At 39.0% G+C, this 18,331-nt stretch overlaps 1 protein-coding gene across 2 annotated transcripts in view; it reads left to right on the top strand.

The window, feature by feature from the left end:
- Positions 1-18,331, top strand: part of LOC126106471 (endoribonuclease Dicer-like) — a 292,820-nt gene that overhangs the window by 186,181 nt on the left and 88,308 nt on the right. For both annotated transcript variants that reach the window (XM_049912758.1, XM_049912757.1), the window contains 2 exons: positions 1,846-2,070; positions 14,046-14,225. In XM_049912758.1, coding sequence (XP_049768715.1) covers positions 1,846-2,070; positions 14,046-14,225 — 405 coding nt within the window. The remainder of the gene's footprint in view (positions 1-1,845; positions 2,071-14,045; positions 14,226-18,331) is intronic.

The raw sequence follows: 18,331 nt of genomic DNA, 5'->3' as shown, positions 1-18,331 counted from the left end.
GAAGGAAAGAAAAATTTTGAGCAGGAATAAAAGTCCGGGGAAAACTAGTAAAAAATTTGCGGTTTGCCGACGACATCGTAATTCTGTCAAGAGACAGCAAAGAACTTGGTAGAGTAGTTGAACGGAATGGACAGTGTCTTGACAGGAGGATATAAGATGAGCACCGACAGAAGCAAAACAAGGATAATGGAATATAGTTGAGTTGATGCTGAGGCAATTATATTAGGAAATCACACACATAAACTAGTAGAAGAGTTTTGCTGCGTGGGCAGCAATCAAACTGATGATGGCAAAAGTAGAGATGGTGTAAAATGTAGAATGGCAATAGCTAGAAAAGTGTTTCTGAAGAAGAGAAATTTTTTAACATTCAGTATCAATTTAAGTATTAGGAAGTCTATTCTAAAAGTATTTGTCTGGAGTGTTGCCAGCTATTGAAGTGAAATATGGCCAATGAACTGTTTGTACAAGACAGAATAAAGATATTTGAAATGGGGTGCTACGGTAAAACAGTGAAAATTAGATGGGTAGGTAACATGTATAATAACGTTTCACTGAGTAGATATTTCTGAAACAAACCACTTTCAGCTGTACATAAACTTTTACAGGAACACGGCCTGTTTCTTGATTTCAAATCATATCTTCAGGTGTACACTCGTCAGTAAAACATTTAATCTCAGGATACCGAAGGGAGGGGAACTCAAATCTTCTCAAAATAAAATACTGTTTCTCGCAATAAGCAGGGCATCATAGTTGGAATTGACCAGGTGAAAAACCAACATGTTAAAAGCGCACTTACTTCATTTCAGGAAGTTGCGGGCAGCAATGCTCCAACTGCCTCGCCATACTTTTAACATGACAGTTTTTTAACTGGTCAGTTTGAACTATGATTCCCTGCTTGTTGCCAGTAACAGTATTTTGTTTTGAGAAGTCCTCCCTCCTCCTCGTATCAGGGCTTAAATATTTACCGATGTACGAACACCTGAAGATGTGATTTGAAATCACAAAACCGGTTGTGTTTCTGTAAAAGTTCATATACAGTTGAAAGCAGTTTATTTCAGAGACATTGATTACTTCAGCTGTGGTTGCCGTAAACAGAAAACTATTTGTACTGAATAGAATTCGGGAGAATAGAAATTTGTGTCTCAACCTGACTAGAAGAAGGGATCAGTTGATAGGACAAATTCTGAGATATTAAGGGATAATCAATTTAGTATTAGAGGGAATAGTGGGGGAATAAAAGTTGTAGAGGGAGACAAAGAGATGAATACAGTAAGCGGATTCAGAAGGGTGTAAGTTGCAGTAGTTATTCGGAGATGAAGAGGCTTGCACGGGACAGAATAGCATGGAGAGCTCATCAAACCAGTGTTCAAACTGAAGACAACAGCAGTATCTGTTGTTGCAGATGAAAGTTTTTGTGGATGCAGGTAAGAATCTTGTGGATGTGGGTAACAGTCCTCTTACTTGCACCAACCTCTGTACATAGATTTGGTTTATCTCTGAGTTACATTTGTAAGCCAACTGACATGCCCTGCATCATAATGAGATATAGCAGTTCTTTCGCACGGGAGGTGCAGCTAATGAATTATTGTGTTCCCCCAAAAACTTTTATTCAAAAAGAGCAGTTTGTCTTTATAATCGTGGCCAGATAATATGTACCCACAACATTTGATAACATTTTTGTGACCAGGTTGTTGTAAATCCAGAGTAGCTCCTGTTAGCAACATTTGTAATTCTCTCCAATGTTACTCAGTTTCTAAATTTTTAAATCGTTTTTATTTGTTGGGGTAAGTGATGCACCATAAGAAAATCTACCACAAACCAGTATTTATAGAGAACTTATTTCAGGGTAGACCACAGAGCAATCGGAAGATGGCAAAACGGTATGCGGCATTTGAGGCAGTTAAACAACTCTACCAATGTGGTGAGCTGGATGATCATCTGTGTGCTGTATCATATGAGAAAGATGTTATGTCATATCTAACATTTTTCCCATTCATAAAGAGGGAAGCAGTGCCAAAGGGGAAGCCTGAAGCAGGCACAAAGAAGCGCAAGCAGCTCTATACCCGGAAGGTACCCATTTAATTTTTATTCTCTTTTTCATATCTTGTGTAAAAACTTCAAGTGGCTGCAAAGACTTCAGCAGTGGAGTCTTTCAATAAAAAGTTTTTTTATTAACTTTAACACAGCAAGTTAACTGAGATTTTTTTTTCACAAAAACATTAAGTGTTCATTTCTAATCCATAGAGATAATTTAGAAGATTTATGTTGGTTTTCATGTGCCTATGCTCTTTTGATTGAACAGAATCCATTCATAGTTATTATCTCAAGTGTGGACAGAGTGAAATAAATTAAGTGTTAACCTCAGATTTTCAAATCTGTAAGCCTTGCTTGTGACATGTTCTTTTATTCTGTACAAGAGTTCCTCTTAGTAATTCAGAACTGTTTGCTATTGTAAGTTGTTTATTGTGTACAATATCAATAACCTTTTTGTTTTTGTATGTTAAGAATTTAGGTTCACTAGTTTTACAGGGAAAAAAGTAACTTTTTACATGTATTATGTAATTGCTCGTACCTCAACTGGATAGTTATGGATAGTGTGGTTGCTTGGATTGTGAAAAACATTAAATAAATAAATTAATGGATTTATTTTATCAAGCATACTAACCTGCATTCTACATCTACATACATAATCTACAAGCCACCTTGTGGTGCATGGCAGAGGGTACCACGTACCACTACTAGTCGTTTCACGTTCTGTTCCACTCGTAAATAGAGTGAGGAAAGAATGACTGTTGAAAAGCCTCCATATGACCCCTAATTTCTCTCATGTTTTCGTCGTGGTCCATATGCAAAATGTACATTAGGGTAGTAGAATCAGTCAGCTACTGGCGTCAGGTGTGGGTTCTGTAAATTCCTGCAATAGTGCCTCATGAAAAGAGCATTGTACTACCTCCAGGTATTGCAATGTGAGTTCATGAACCATCTCTCAATTATTCCTGTGCTGATTACACCTACTGGCAACAAATCTTGCAGTATGCCTCTGAATTGCTTCAACGTCTTCCTTTAATCTGAGCTAGTGAGAGTCCCAAACACTAAAGGAGTACTCAAGAATTGGTTGCACCAGCATCCTATATGCTGTTTCCTGTATGGATGAAATACACTTCTCTAAAATTCTCCTAATAAACTGAAATCGTTACCAGACGTTACACCTCAATATTTAATCAATGTAATTGTGTCCAGCAGCACCCTACAAATGCCCTATTCAAACATTAAAGGATTGTTTTTCCTACTCATTCGCATTAGCTTACACTTTTCTCCATTTAGAGCAAGATGCCATTCATCATACCGACTAGAAATCTAGTCTGACGCTTCTTGTATTCTTCTACAGACATTCAGTGATGACACCTTTCCATACACCACAGCGACATCAGGAAATAGCCGTAAACTACTGCTCACAATGTCCATCAGATCATTTATGTATATAGAAAACAGCAGTGGTCCCGTCACACTTCCCTGGGGCACTCCTGACGATACCCGTGTGTCTGATGAACACTCAGCATCGAGAACAATATACTGGGTTCTATTACTTAAAAGGTCTTCAAACTACTGGCATATCTGGGAGCCTAATTCGTATGCTCGGACCCTCATCAACAGTCTGCCCTGAGGCACCGGGTGAAATGCTTTCAAGAAAGTTAGGAATATGAAATCTGGCTGTTGTCCTCCTTCCATAGTTTATAGGATATCGTGTGAGAAAGGAGAGGCCGAGTTTCACACAAATGATGCTTCCTAAATCTGTGCTGATTTGTGGACTGAAACTTATCTGTATAAAGGAAATTTATCATATTCAAATTCAGAATGTGTATAAAATTCTGCAGTAAACAGACCTTAAGGATATTGGTATGTAATTACGTCAGTCCGTTCTTTTCCCTTTCTTATATATAATGTTCACCTGTGATTTTCTCCAGTCCCATGGGACTTTGTGCTGGGTGAGAGATTCGTGATAAATGCAAGCTAATTAAAGGGGCCAATACCACAATGTTCTCTCTGTAAAACTGAATTGGGATTCCATCTGGACCTGGTGAGTTATCTGTCTTCAGCTCTTTCAGTTGCTTCTCTATGCCATGGATGCCTATTTGTATGTCTTCCATGTGGGTCTCTGTATGACAGTTGAACAATGGTGCATTTGTGCGATCCTCCTGCACGAAAGATTTCTTAAACATGAAATTTAAAAGTTCAGCTTTTCTTTTGCTGTCTTCTATTGCCATCCCAGACTGACTGACAAGTGGCTGGTAGAAGTCTTCGACCTACTTAGTGATTTTATATATGACCAGAGTTTTCTCAGGTTGTCATCAACATCTTTTGCTATGACAGTGAAAGTTGTCACAAGCTGCGAAATTGTCGGGAATAAAACAGTGACCCATATATATAATAAATTTCATTTATTTCATGTCTATGGTCACAAAATTTTTGTTGACCGATTACTGGTTCGGTCAATTATGACCATCTTCAGATCTGCAGCAAAATATGGGAAAACATAATTACATTAGCAGATTGTCTGGAGCTTAAAACAATAAATGGACCATAATGAAAAGTACTGCTGACATATAGATGCAATTTGTGCACTTAAAGTATGAGGAGACATACCTGTTTTATAAAGACAGTGTCCTAATCTACTGCAGCCATAGTGGCGTCATCATATATTACATGTAAAATCAGCACCAGCATTGTCAAATATGTATATAAATGACAGCATGCGTAAGAGTCATCTTGTCAGCAGTACTAGTGTTCAAAACAAACTGCCGTTCAGTAGCCACAAGATGTCTGTGTTGTAAGTTCACCAGATGTGGCTACTGTAGGCATATACAAATCTTCAATGATTAATTGAACAGTGTAAAATAAAGGGGGGTTACAATCAGGAAAGTCTGTAATGGACTTATAAGATATAAGAAGCATTACAGTTATAAACAGTGATGAAATAGAACACGACAAAAGTTAGATTGTTAAAAAGAGGAAGGGTTAAAAGACAATAATTGACATATGCTCAAGTACTAATATTCTAGATGATGACATAGGTAATAAAAAGCTCTCATAGTGCACAGAATAATATAAAAACTACAAAACAAATAGCTAAAAAAAGCCACAATGAAAGAAAACATACTGCCGCATGGAATCGGCGCCCTGTGTTAGCGCTAATGGCAGAATTACGCATAGGTGAGAAGTGGTTAAAGGAACGTGACCACAAGAGGGCCCCACGTATCCTGCGGCACCCCATTGCAAGAAAAAAATGATGCAATTCCATACCAATGTGTGAACAACATTATCTAGTTAATGCAGTATATTAAATGAACAGAGAAGGAACAAGAAAATACTAAAGTTATGCATACAACATAAAAAAGCAAAGTAAATATCTAAGGCACTCGATTTTAGGTGAATTATCAACAAACTATAAATAACAGAGGTGTTCAGTGATTAAAGTAAAACATTTTCAAACAAAGCAAAGTAGTCATTGGGCACAAAGTCGCTCTGCGAGTTAAGCAGTTTTGTTGGTTCTTTCATTTTTGCCTTATAAATTTCAAACTCCTCTAACAAATTAAGAGCACGGCCTTTTTCCACTCTGTGGAGAATACACATACAATTCTCAATGCTCCCTATAGATAAATGCTGTCCCAAAGCAGTTTTGTTCCTTGGCTGTGCGTGTTCTTTAAACCTTTGGTTGAAAGAGCGGCCCATATGACCAATATAATATTTGTCACAGGTACTGCAGTCAATCCTGTATACTCCAGAGCCATCAAATATGTCATACTTCCCTTTCAGCTTCTGGTTTATTCACAGTTTTAAGGTGTTGGTTTGTGTGTGTGCGTGTGTGTGTGTGCCTGCTGTTTGTTATACATTTCTTTAGCCTACTGTAGGGGCTCATGACGTCATTTAAAGAAGAGCCGTTAGCTACCGCAATCTCCTTTAAAATGCTACCTATTGCTTCGGCAAATGTGTTGACCTCATTGGTGTCACCTTCTATTAGTAATAAAATGTCATCAACATACTGTTTATAATAAATCATTTTATCTTTTAGCTGTCGAAACTTGGCAAAAAATTTACATTCTAAATCATTTACAAAAATATCTGCTAAAGTCCCAGCTAGGCTGTTACCCATCCCAAGCCCGTCTTTTGATTTTGATTTTGATTTTTTCACTGAAAATAAAAAAAAATTGTAAGCTACCACAAATTCTAGAAATTCAGTTAGTTCTCTACACCCTTCAGTACTAATCTTATTATGGAATAGGAGATTGTCTAATAATGTCAATAGTCTGGTTATAATAGAAGGAAACATTCCACGAAGGAAAAATATACCTAAAAACAAAGATGATGTGACTTACCAAATGAAAGTGCTGGCAGGTCGACAGACACACAAACGAACACAAACATACACACAAAATTCAAGCTTTCGCAACAAACTGTTGCCTCATCAGGAAAGAGGGAAGGAGAGGGAAAGACGAAAGGATGTGGGTTTTAAGGGAGAGGGTAAGGAGTCATTCCAGTCCCGGGAGCGGAAAGACTTACCTTAGGGGGAAAAAAGGACGGGTATACACTCGCGCACACACACATATCCATCCACACATATACAGACACAAGCAGACATATTTAAAGACAAAGAGTTTGGGCAGAGATGTCAGTCGAGGCAGAAGTGCAGAGGCAAAGATGTTGATGAATGACAGGTGAGATATGAGTGGCGGAAATTTGAAATTAGCGGAGATTGAGGCCTGGTGGATAACGGGAAGAGAGGATATATTGAAGAGCAAGTTCCCATCTCCGGAGTTCGGATAGGTTGGTGTTAGCAGGAAGTATCCAGATAACCCGGACGGTGTAACACTGCGCCAAGATGTGCTGGTCGTGCACCAAGGCATGTTTAGCCACAGGGTGATCCTCATTACCAACAAACACTGTCTGCCTGTGTCCATTCATGCGAATGGACAGTTTGTTGCTGGTCATTCCCACATAGAATGCATCACAGTGTAGGCAGGTCAGTTGGTAGATCACGTGGGTGCTTTCACACGTGGCTCTGCCTTTGATTGTGTACACCTTCCGGGTTACAGGACTGGAGTAGGTGGTGGTGGGAGGGTGCATGGGACAGGTTTTACACCGGGGGCGGTTACAAGGGTAGGAGCCAGAGGGTAGGGAAGGTGGTTTGGGGATTTCATAGGGATGAACTAAGAGGTTACGAAGGTTAGGTGGACGGCGGAAAGACACTCTTGGTGGAGTGGGGAGGATTTCATGAAGGATGGATCTCATTTCAGGGCAGGATTTGAAATGAGATCCATCCTTCATGAAATTCTCCCCACTCCACCAAGAGTGTCTTTCCGCCGTCCACCTAACCTTCGTAACCTCTTAGTTCATCCCTATGAAATCCCCAAACCACCTTCCCTACCCTCTGGCTCCTACCCTTGTAACTGCCCCCGGTGTAAAACCTGTCCCTTGCACCCTCCCACCACCACCTACTCCAGTCCTGTAACCCGGAAGGTGTACACAATCAAAGGCAGAGCCATGTGTGAAAGCACCCACGTGATCTACCAACTGACCTGCCTACACTGTGATGCATTCTATGTGGGAATGACCAGCAACAAACTGTCCATTCGCATGAATGGACACAGGCAGACAGTGTTTGTTGGTAATGAGGATCACCCTGTGGCTAAACATGCCTTGGTGCACGACCAGCACATCTTGGCGCAGTGTTACACCGTCCGGGTTATCTGGATACTTCCTACTAACACCAACCTATCCGAACTCCGGAGATGGGAACTTGCTCTTCAATATATCCTCTCTTCCCGTTATCCACCAGGCCTCAATCTCCGCTAATTTCAAATTTCCGCCACTCATATCTCACCTGTCATTCATCAACATCTTTGCCTCTGCACTTCTGCCTCGACTGACATCTCTGCCCAAACTCTTTGTCTTTAAATATGTCTGCTTGTGTCTGTATATGTGTGGATGGATATGTGTGTGTGCGCGAGTGTATACCCGTCCTTTTTTCCCCCTAAGGTAAGTCTTTCCGCTCCCGGGACTGGAATGACTCCTTACCCTCTCCCTTAAAACCCACATCCTTTCGTCTTTCCCTCTCCTTCCCTCTTTCCTGATGAGGCAACAGTTTGTTGCGAAAGCTTGAATTTTGTGTGTATGTTTGTGTTCGTTTGTGTGTCTGTCGACCTGCCAGCACTTTCATTTGGTAAGTCACATCATCTTTGTTTTTAGGTATATAATGTCAATAGTCTCTTTTACTGGCACATTACGGTAGAGGCTTTTTACATCCAAGGATGCTAATGTCGCATTATTTGGTATATGTATATCCTTGATTTTATTTGCTGTCTCAGAACTGTTTCTGACCCCAAAATAATTATCGAACATGTAAACTGATTTAAGTTTATTGTTAAGAATTAATTTATACCATGGTGATGACGTATTGTTCACAATCTGACAAACTGGATTCCCATCTTTGTGAATCAAAACTTCAAATTTAAGCTGGGGAAATTTGACAGTCGTCATTTTAAGCGATTTCTTTTCATACTCATTAAGAAGAAACTGGGCACTATCAGTCTTTCTCTGAAAACTAGACTGAAACTTCTCAGTTGGGTCTTTGTGAATTTCTATAATATCGTTTTCTGCCAAAAATCTTCTGTTTTCTTAATGTAGTCATCTTTGTATATAAGAACTGCTGTGTTCCCCTTGTCAGAATGAATGACCATTGCTTTCTCCTGCTCTAAACTTGATATTGTGACCCTTTAATATGCAACTCTCGTATTTCACCACTTTACTGGAACTATTTTGAACAGACCAGATGTCGCAACTGTAGGCATACACAAGTCATCAATGATCAATTGAACAGCATAAAATAAAGGGGCGTTACTATCGGTTAAGTCTGTAATGGGCTTATAAGGTATAAGAAGCATTACAGTAATAAACAGCGATGAAATAGAACACGACAAAAGTTAGATTGTTAAAAAGAGGAAGAGTTAAGACACTATTGACATATGCTAAAGTGCCAATATTCTAGATGATGACATACATAATAAACAGCTCTCATAGTGCACAGAATAATATAAAAACTATAGCTATGCCTACAGTAGCGACATCTGGTGAACTTACAACACAAACATCTTGTGGCTTCTGTACAGCAGTTTGTTTTGAACAGTAGTGCTGCTGACAAGATGACTCTTACATATGATGTCATTTATATATATTTGACAACACTGGTGCTGATTTTACGTTTAATATTTGATGACACCACTATGGCTGCAGTACATTAGGACATTGATTTTATAAAACAGGTATGTCTCTTCATAATTTAAGTGCAAAAAATTGCATGTATATGTCAGTAGTACTTTTCATTGTGCCCTATTTATTGTTTTAAGCTCTAGACAATCTGCTAATGTAATTATGTTTCCCCATATTTTGCTGCAGATCTGAAGATGGTCATTATAGACCGAAACCAGTAATCTGTTGACAAAAATTTTGTGACCGTAGACGCAAAGTAAATGAAATTTATTATTAAAAGTTGTAGTATGCTATGCCCATAGATCTTATGGACGCACGAATTTCTACAAAGTTTTGCCTGACACCATTTGTGCATTATTTATTGAACCTCAATAGAAACAACATTTTTGTTGACAACCCTGGTACCGCGCGCCGCGGAATTTGAATCCTCGCCAGACACTTTACAAATGTCTGCTTGTGTCTGTGTATATGCGGATGGATATGTGTGTGTGTACGCGAGTGTATACCTGTCCTTTTTTCCCCCTAAGGTAAGTCTTTCCACTCCCAGGATTGGAATGACTCCTTACCCTCTCACTTAAAACCCATATCCTTTTGTCTTTCCCTCTCCTTCGCTCTTTCCTGACGAGGCAACCGTTGGTTGCGAAAGCAGAATTTTGTGTGTATGTTTGTGTTTGTTTGTGTGTCTATCAACCTGCGAGCGCTTTTGTTTGGTAAGTCTCATCATCTTTCTTTATATAGTCTGCTTGTGTCTGTATATGTGTGGATGGATATGTGTGTGTGTGCGAGTGTGTACCCGTCCTTTTTTCCCCCTAAGGTAAGTCTTTCCGCTCCTGGGACTGGAATGACTCCTTACCCTCTCCCTTAAAACTCACATCCTTTCGTCTTTCCCTCTCCTTCCTTCTTTCCTGATGAGGCAACAGTTTGTTGCGAAAGCTTGAATTTTGTGTGTATGTTTGTGTTCGTTTGTGTGTCTGTCGACCTGCCAGCACTTTCATTTGGTAAGTCACATCTACTTTGTTTTTAGATATATTTTTCCTTCGTGGAATGTTTCCTTCTATTATATATATATATATATATATATATATATATATATATATATATATATATATATATATATATAAAAGAAAGATGATGTGACTTACCAAACAAAAGCGCTGGCAGGTCGATAGACACACAAACAAACACAAACATACACACAAAATCTAGCTTTCGCAACCAACGGTTGCCTCGTCAGGAAAGAGGGAAGGAGAAGGAAAGACAGAAGGATATGGGTTTTAAGGGAGAGGGTAAGGAGTCATTCCAATCCCGGGAGCGGAAAGACTTACCTTAGGGGGAAAAAAGGACAGGTATACACTCGCACACACACACACACATATCCATCCACACATACAAGACACAAGCAGACAGAGAAAAAATGTCTGCTTGTGTCTTGTATGTGTGGATGGATATGTGTGTGTGTGCGAGTGTATACCTGTCCTTTTTTCCCCCTAAGGTAAGTCTTTCCGCTCCCGGGATTGGAATGACTCCTTACCCTCTCCCTTAAAACCCATATCCTTTTGTCTTTCCTTCTCCTTCCCTCTTTCCTGACGAGGCAACCGTTGGTTGCGAAAGCTAGATTTTGTGTGTGTGTTTGTCTTTGTTTGTGTGTCTATCGACCTGCCAGCGCTTTTGTTTGGTAAGTCTCATCATCTTTCTTTTTAAATATATTTTTCCCACGTGGAATGTTTCCCTCATATATATATATATATATATATATATATATATATATATATAGAGAGAGAGAGAGAGAGAGAGAGAGAGAGAGAGAGAGAGAGAGAGAGAGAGATGTGAATATAATAGAGGGAAACATTCCACGTGGGAAAAATATATTTATTATTTGCTTTACAAATGTCTGCTTGTGTCTGTGTATGTGTGGATGGATATGTGTGTGTGTGTGCAAGTGTATACCTATCCTTTTTTCCCCCTAAGGTAAGTCTTTCCGCTCCCGGGATTGGAATGACTCCTTACCCTCTCCCTTAAAACCCATATCCTTTTGTCTTTCCTTCTCCTTCCCTCTTTCCTGACGAGGCAACCGTTGGTTGCGAAACCTAGAATTTTGTGTGTATGTTTGTGTTTGTTTGTGTGTCTATCGACCTGCCAGCGCTTTTGTTTGGTAAGTCTCATCTTTTAAATATATATATATATATAGAGAGAGAGAGAGACCAGTATGTCCCCTCTGTCCACCCAGCTCTTGATAAGATTTCAAACTGCTACAAAGACTGGCAACTTGTTTTAACCATCCAGATATGTAAAATTGTATGCTTAACAAAACACTGAAAAATAGTATTCAGTGACATAATCAGTAAGTAACAGAATCCGTCCACTAATACAAATATATAACTATTTATCTTCATATGAAATGAATAATCTCATGTTACAGTCAAATGTAAGGCAGGTGTCAGACTTCAGATTATTAGTAGGCCACAGAAAACACTATCAGCCTCCAAAGGAAACTACTTACAAATAACTTACACGTCCCGTCTTCCTGTGACCATCTAAGTGTCTGGCGATGAAACCTTAAAAGACTTTGAAACTGATTGAAAATTAAGTAAACAATAATTGGAGAGAGCACACGTGCTTCAAAACCAAACAGTTTACAGCTTTGTCCTCATTATCCAGCACCATGGAAGCAAAAACATTAGCCTAGTGCTGTACATTTCAAATGTTAGGATTTTCCTGTTGTCATTAGAACAGTTTTCAGCATTGTTCCCATGAGTTTAGCCTAACTCAGTTCATTCCATTTGTTTCCAATGTATTTATTCTACAGAAGTGTGGAATAAAAATTTTATAACCGAATATCTTCCCAAAGTTTCTTCAGGGACTGTTTTCATTAAGGCTAATTCATACTGACCTTCACCTCACGTTAAAAAATTGCACCGTGCATTTGAAATTGAAATTGCGGCACCCACTCAGGCCATCAGCAGGACAGTATGTCACATCACGGTCCAACGTTTCTTGGGAAGAAAGTTTTGATGGTGACATTGGTGGGGGCAAACCATGTTGTCATCTGTTAACTTCAAAATTTTACCAATTTTTGCCATGATCACTCATGTTATAAACTGTGTTTTATTTTCGTGGCAAATTGCTGATGTTCCATGACAACTTTGATATTTTTTCCTCTTTCATAAACTTTATCATTGTTAGTTCCTCAATTCAGATACTATACTCTGACTTTTTGTATCACTGATGGTATCCCGTAACCTAACTTCCACCATTCGATACTGGGCTGAGCGAATTGATGTGACGTAACAGTCCGTTAATGTCTAGCGTGATTTGGCCTTTACACTTACATGCTAGTACATACACTCCCTTAAAAGTATTTGTAGTTAATAACAAGAGTGAATTTAGGGTCAAATCATGCTAGACATTGTCCGCCGCTCGTGGTCTTGCGGTAGCGTTCTCGCTTCCCGAGCATGGGGTCCCGGGTACGATTCCCGGTGGGGTCAGGGATTTTCACCTGCCTCGAGATGACTGGGTGTTTGTGTTGTCCTCATCATTTCATCATCATCCAGGAAAGTGGCGAAATTGGACTGAGCAAAGATTGGGTAATTGTACGGGCGCTGATAACCACGCAGTTGAGCGCCCCACAAACCAACCATCATCACGCTAGACATTAACGGACTGTCACATCACATCAATTCGCTCAGCCCAGTATCGATTGGTGGAAGTTAGGTTACGGGATACCATCAGTGATACAAAAAGTCAGAGTATAGTATCTGAATTGAGGAACTAACAATGATAAAGTTTATGAAAGAGGAAAAAATATCAAAGTTGTCATGGAACATCAGCAATTTGCCACGAAAATAAAACACAGTTTATAACATGAGTGATCATGGCAAAAATTGGTAAAATTTCGAAGTTAACGGATGACAACATGGTTTGCCCCCACCAATGTCACCATCAAAACTTTCTTCCCAAGAAACGTTGGACCGTGATGTGACATACTGTCCTGCTGATGGCCTGAGTGGGTGCCGCAATTTCAATTTCAAATGCACGGTGGACTGTGTTTTATTTTCGTGGCAAATTGCTGATGTTCCATGACAATGTTGATATTTTTTCCCCTTTCATAAACTTTATCATTGTTAGTTCCTCAATTCAGATACTATACTCTGACTTTTTGTATCACTGATGGTATCCCGTAACCTAACTTCCACCATTCGATACTGGGCTGAGCGAATTGATGTGACGTGACAGTCCGTTAATGTCTAGCGTGATTTGGCCTTTACACTTACATGCTAGTACATACACTCCCCTAAAAGTATCTGTAGTTAATAACAAGAGTGAATTTAGGGTGAATTTGTGAAATTCGCAACCATACAATTTACAGACTATTCATTGCATTTTTTGCTTCAATGATCTAGCACAAGTTGCTGGTAGGCACCAGACAAAAACTGAAAATCACTGAATGTTTAAAATCAAAGAATTCCTTCTCATTTGCCTTTTCACCTTCAGATTATCAAGATATTTGGAACCAGGAGTGATGCAAATTCCTCATAATTCCAATGTTTGTTTTAAACAGATATTGACATTGTTGGTGTATACAAACAGATGCTACTGGTCTGTGTAAAGGCACATAAAAAAGGGTTGTATGAAGTATTAGATAAATTTAAAAAAAAGAGGCCAGCAGTGGTTGCTTCTGTCTGTTAATGTTTAACTTGACATATTGTGCATTATGATGTATTTGGATTGTGTAGTATTTTTATAATGTACTGAATTTAACAACATTGTGTGTTCATTTTTAGTATCCAGAGCTGCTGTGTAGCTGTCAGCCACAACCAGATCGACCAGCGTACATGCATCTCATACGAGTGACACCTGTGTATCCATCTCCACCTCCTGATAAATCGAGAAAGATTGCTTTTTACAACATTTTCAAGGAACTCAATGGATATGCTATTCTTTCAGCAAAGAAAATTCCAACGGTAAGATTTGTGCAGTTATTTGATTTTGATTTGGATGGAGTGAAATGGGAGAAGCATAGATGTAAAGCAGTTTATTAAACCAACCAGAATTAACTGTTATGTGATAAAAATTTTACAGTTAAGTATGACATGACTGACAGTATCCACCTAACCCAAATTCCACAGTAGAGCAATTTGCTGTACTTATAATTATGTATTACGTTTAACACAAAGAGTTTATCATAAAAAATGATTTTGACATTGGTGCTTATGGATGACAATTTGATAGTTTGTGCTGGACCAAGGTAACAAACGTTAACAGGCTGTATATTTCCAATTACTGTACCAGTTCAGAATTTCAACTTGCCAAATATGTCTTTTTATTCTTCCATACTTGTCATTTTAAACCAAGTGTGTCGTTATTGAGGCAAAAGAATAGTGGAAAGCAGGGTGATGTTTATTTATTTATTTAGTATATAATGTGGCAAATCCATTATGATCATATATGTACATTCAGAGGTGCCCTCAAGGTGGATGAAGTAAAAAAAATACCAAGTAACAATAAGCAGAAAGTTGAGCAATGAAGAGACCACAGTAGGAGTAGATGAAGGGTGGAACAGGTTTGAAAAAGCCATTAAGAATGCTGCAGAGGAAATAATAGGCATAAGAAGGAACAGAAGAACCCAGGAATGGTTCGATGAAGATTGCAGGTCAGCAATAGAGGAAAAGAACAGGGCAAGAACAAAAATGCTACAGAGAGAAACCCGAAATAATGTGGAACAATATAGAGAATTAAGGAGAAGAGCTAACAGACTGTGCAAGAGAAAGAAAAGAGAGTGGAATAAGAAGAAATTTCAAGAACCAGAAGACCTATAGGAACAGAATGAAATAAGAAAGTTCTATCATACCATAGGCAAAATGAAGAATAGATTCCAAACAAAAACAATGGCCTGTTCCAGTAAAGATGGGAAAATGATAAGGGAGGAAGAACAGATAGTGGGATGATGGGCAGAGTATTTCAAAGATACACTAAGCACCAGCCTAGAAGATGAAGAGGCAGACGCAAAGGAGGGAAGAGTGGAGTTGGAAGTAGACAATGAAACCAATGAGGTAAGAAAGCCAACACTACAAGAGGTCTCCCAGGCTGTGTAGAAGTCAAAAAACAATCGAGCCCCTGCAGATGACAGCATAATTGCTGAATTAATAAAAACTGGTGGTGAGGCTGTAATAAAGGAACTGCACACATTAATATCAGATATATGGGAAACAGAAACTATACCAGATAATTAGCAAATTGGAATAATAGTCCCCATTTATAAGAAAGGGGACAGAACAGCATGTGAAAACTATAGAGATGTAACACTCCTAAGTACGGCTTATAAGATCTTCACAAGTATATTAAACGGAAGGATACAGAAGTGTGCAGAAGCCATACTAGGGGAATATCAGTGTGGCTTTCGACCAGGCAGAGGAACAACTGATCAAATATTTGTAACAAGACAAATGATGGAAAAGTTCTATGAATATGATATAGATCTGCATTTCCTATTCATCGTTTTCAATCAAACCTTTGACAGCATAAATCGTCAAGAACTGTACAGAGTACTGAAAGAAGTTGGTATATGTGCTAAATTAATAAGAATAATCAGAATGACAATGACAGAAACAAGAGCAAAAGTAAAGGTACTTAGCAGAAGAAGTGAAAGCTTTGACTTTAATAAAGGTGTGAAGCAAGGGGATAGTCTCTCCACTGCCCCATTCAATATAGCCCTGCATAGTGTAGTGAATAAAATCAACAAAAGAGGAACCATATTTATGAAAGCTAGCCAGATATGTGCATACGCTGATGACATTGCTATAGTAGGAAGAAATACCAATACACTCCGAGAAACATTCCAGACAGTGGAAACAGAAGCCTTAAAAATTGGCCTCATAGTAAATGAAAACAAAACAAAATATACGGTAATGTCACAATCTGAGGCCAGAAGAACACCTAAAAACCTAAACATCAATGGGAAATGCTTCAATGAAGTGTCCTCTTTTAACTACTTGGGAGCCCTAGTAACAAATGATAACAGTATTGGATAGGCTATAAGGGAAAGAATACAAGCAGCAAACAGAGCTTACTTTGCAAATATGCAGCTTTTCAAAAATAGCCCTGTTACAAGAAAAACTAAACTGCTAATATATAATTCCCTAGTCCGCCCAGTTATCACATACGGCTCAGAGATATGGACGTTGACAGAACACAATAAAAATGCACTAAGAAACATTGAGCGGAAAATACTATGCAAAATCTATGGGCCAATAAGGGAGGAAGAAGGCTGGAGAATATGCTACAATGCCGAATTACAAGAGTTAATACAAGGCAGGGACATAGTAAAATTTGTGAAATCACAGCGAATACGATGGCTAGGACACTTGGAGAGAATAGCAGAGGATAGAATTCCAAAGAAAATGATGAAAGGCATGATCCATTCAGTTAGGCGAAAAGGGAGACCTAGAAGAAGATGGATCGACGAGGTAATAATGGATATCACAAATATGGGAGTCCGGGGGTGGAAAAGAGCAGCAAATAACCGAGAAGTGTGGAGGAAGATTGTTGAAGAAGCCAAGGCTCACCAAGGGCTGTAGCGCTACTGAAGAAGAAGATACTTGCCATTTTAAACCAAGTGTGTCCTTATTGAGGCAAAAGAATAGTGGAAATCAGGGTGAAGTTTATTTATTTATTTATTTAGTATATAGTGTGGCAAATCCGTTATGATCATATATGTACATTCAGAGGTGCCCACAAGGTGGACGGTAAAAGGGGGAACTCTGAATCCCCTTCCCCCCTGCCATCTTTCTATTGGGATTACAGAGATTTCATTCACATATTAAGTGAATAACCATCAGTTCTGTAGGATATAATAAGTTTCTTGTGTCACCTATGAAAAGTAAATCTTCAGACGTGACATATCTGACCAACTCATTTATATAAAAAATGAACATTTTAAGCATCCCTCAAAACTGAATCCCAGAAGGATAAAACAGATGTAAAAATCTGGACATTCTTGTAGACTGTAGCTTGGCTGACCAGTGTGTAGTGCTCGGCCACGGCAGATTTAGCAGGCTAGTATAGTGTCGATGTCCCGTCTGATTTGCTCTAACTGTACGTAAAGTAGGTCTGATACACGACAAACCACACAAATAGAGGATCTTATATGTGCCTGCTTTTCATGGAATCACATCATTTTACACAGCCAATAAGTGTGGCTATCTTTGTTGTTGGCAGAAAAATAACGTTGACTTTACATTTAGAGAGCTTACGGCCTATTTTAGAGAAAAGATTCCCTGCAGACGGTAGGAGAGGCAATAAACTCCAACCTTATCTCTTCAGCATCTTAAAGTGATACTCACCTTTAGTTTGAATTGGAAACCCTTGCACATCTTCTGTGTGTATAGCCACAAAACTTTTTTTTAGGAAGTTGGGGCTCTTCCCATAGATGGTTCTTACCCACAGTCATATATGCCCTATATACAGGTCTGTTCAGGACTCCATCAGTTTGCACTGGATGTTGACACCTGCCCACTCGCAGGCTCCGATTTGTATGTGTCCTGGGGTATTAATCTGCTCTGGAGTTTTAAACTGCTCACTCACTTTGTTAATTGTTGGATACCACATTTTATTAATATTGTTAATGTTTAGATTCCGGGCATTTAACGACGGACAGGTTGTGCATCACAGTCTGTCATGTCTACACTTTTTGGTCAGTTGATGAATTAAGAGCAGATGATTACTTTATGTTATAGTATATTCTCTGATGAGAGCCTGGTCCTGCTGTATTTGGAGAGAGAGAGATTCAGCCAAAATTCTGAGAGGAGAGACCGAGGGTTCCCATGTTGCAGATGGCTATAATTAGTTCAAAGGGTTTCAGCCATCTTCATTGGATGTGAAATGAAAGTTGAGATTAATGAACATAAAAAGGAAAGGCAACCATTCACTTGTAGGTGATTGAAGTATGGCTTGTAGAAACAGTAAGAGCCGAGACACATTACTTGGTCTGAAGCTGCCACTGGTTTTCTAGGCTAATGAGAGGGCCCTATGATTTGTCCCTCTTTGATTTTCATACACAAGTTAGTGCCCT

Source organism: Schistocerca cancellata, chromosome 10 (assembly GCF_023864275.1).
Source record: "Schistocerca cancellata isolate TAMUIC-IGC-003103 chromosome 10, iqSchCanc2.1, whole genome shotgun sequence".
Taxonomy (NCBI): Eukaryota; Metazoa; Arthropoda; class Insecta; order Orthoptera; family Acrididae; genus Schistocerca; species Schistocerca cancellata.
The sequence above is the reverse complement of the archived record's forward strand: the minus strand, read 5'-3'. Positions and strand labels throughout refer to the sequence as shown.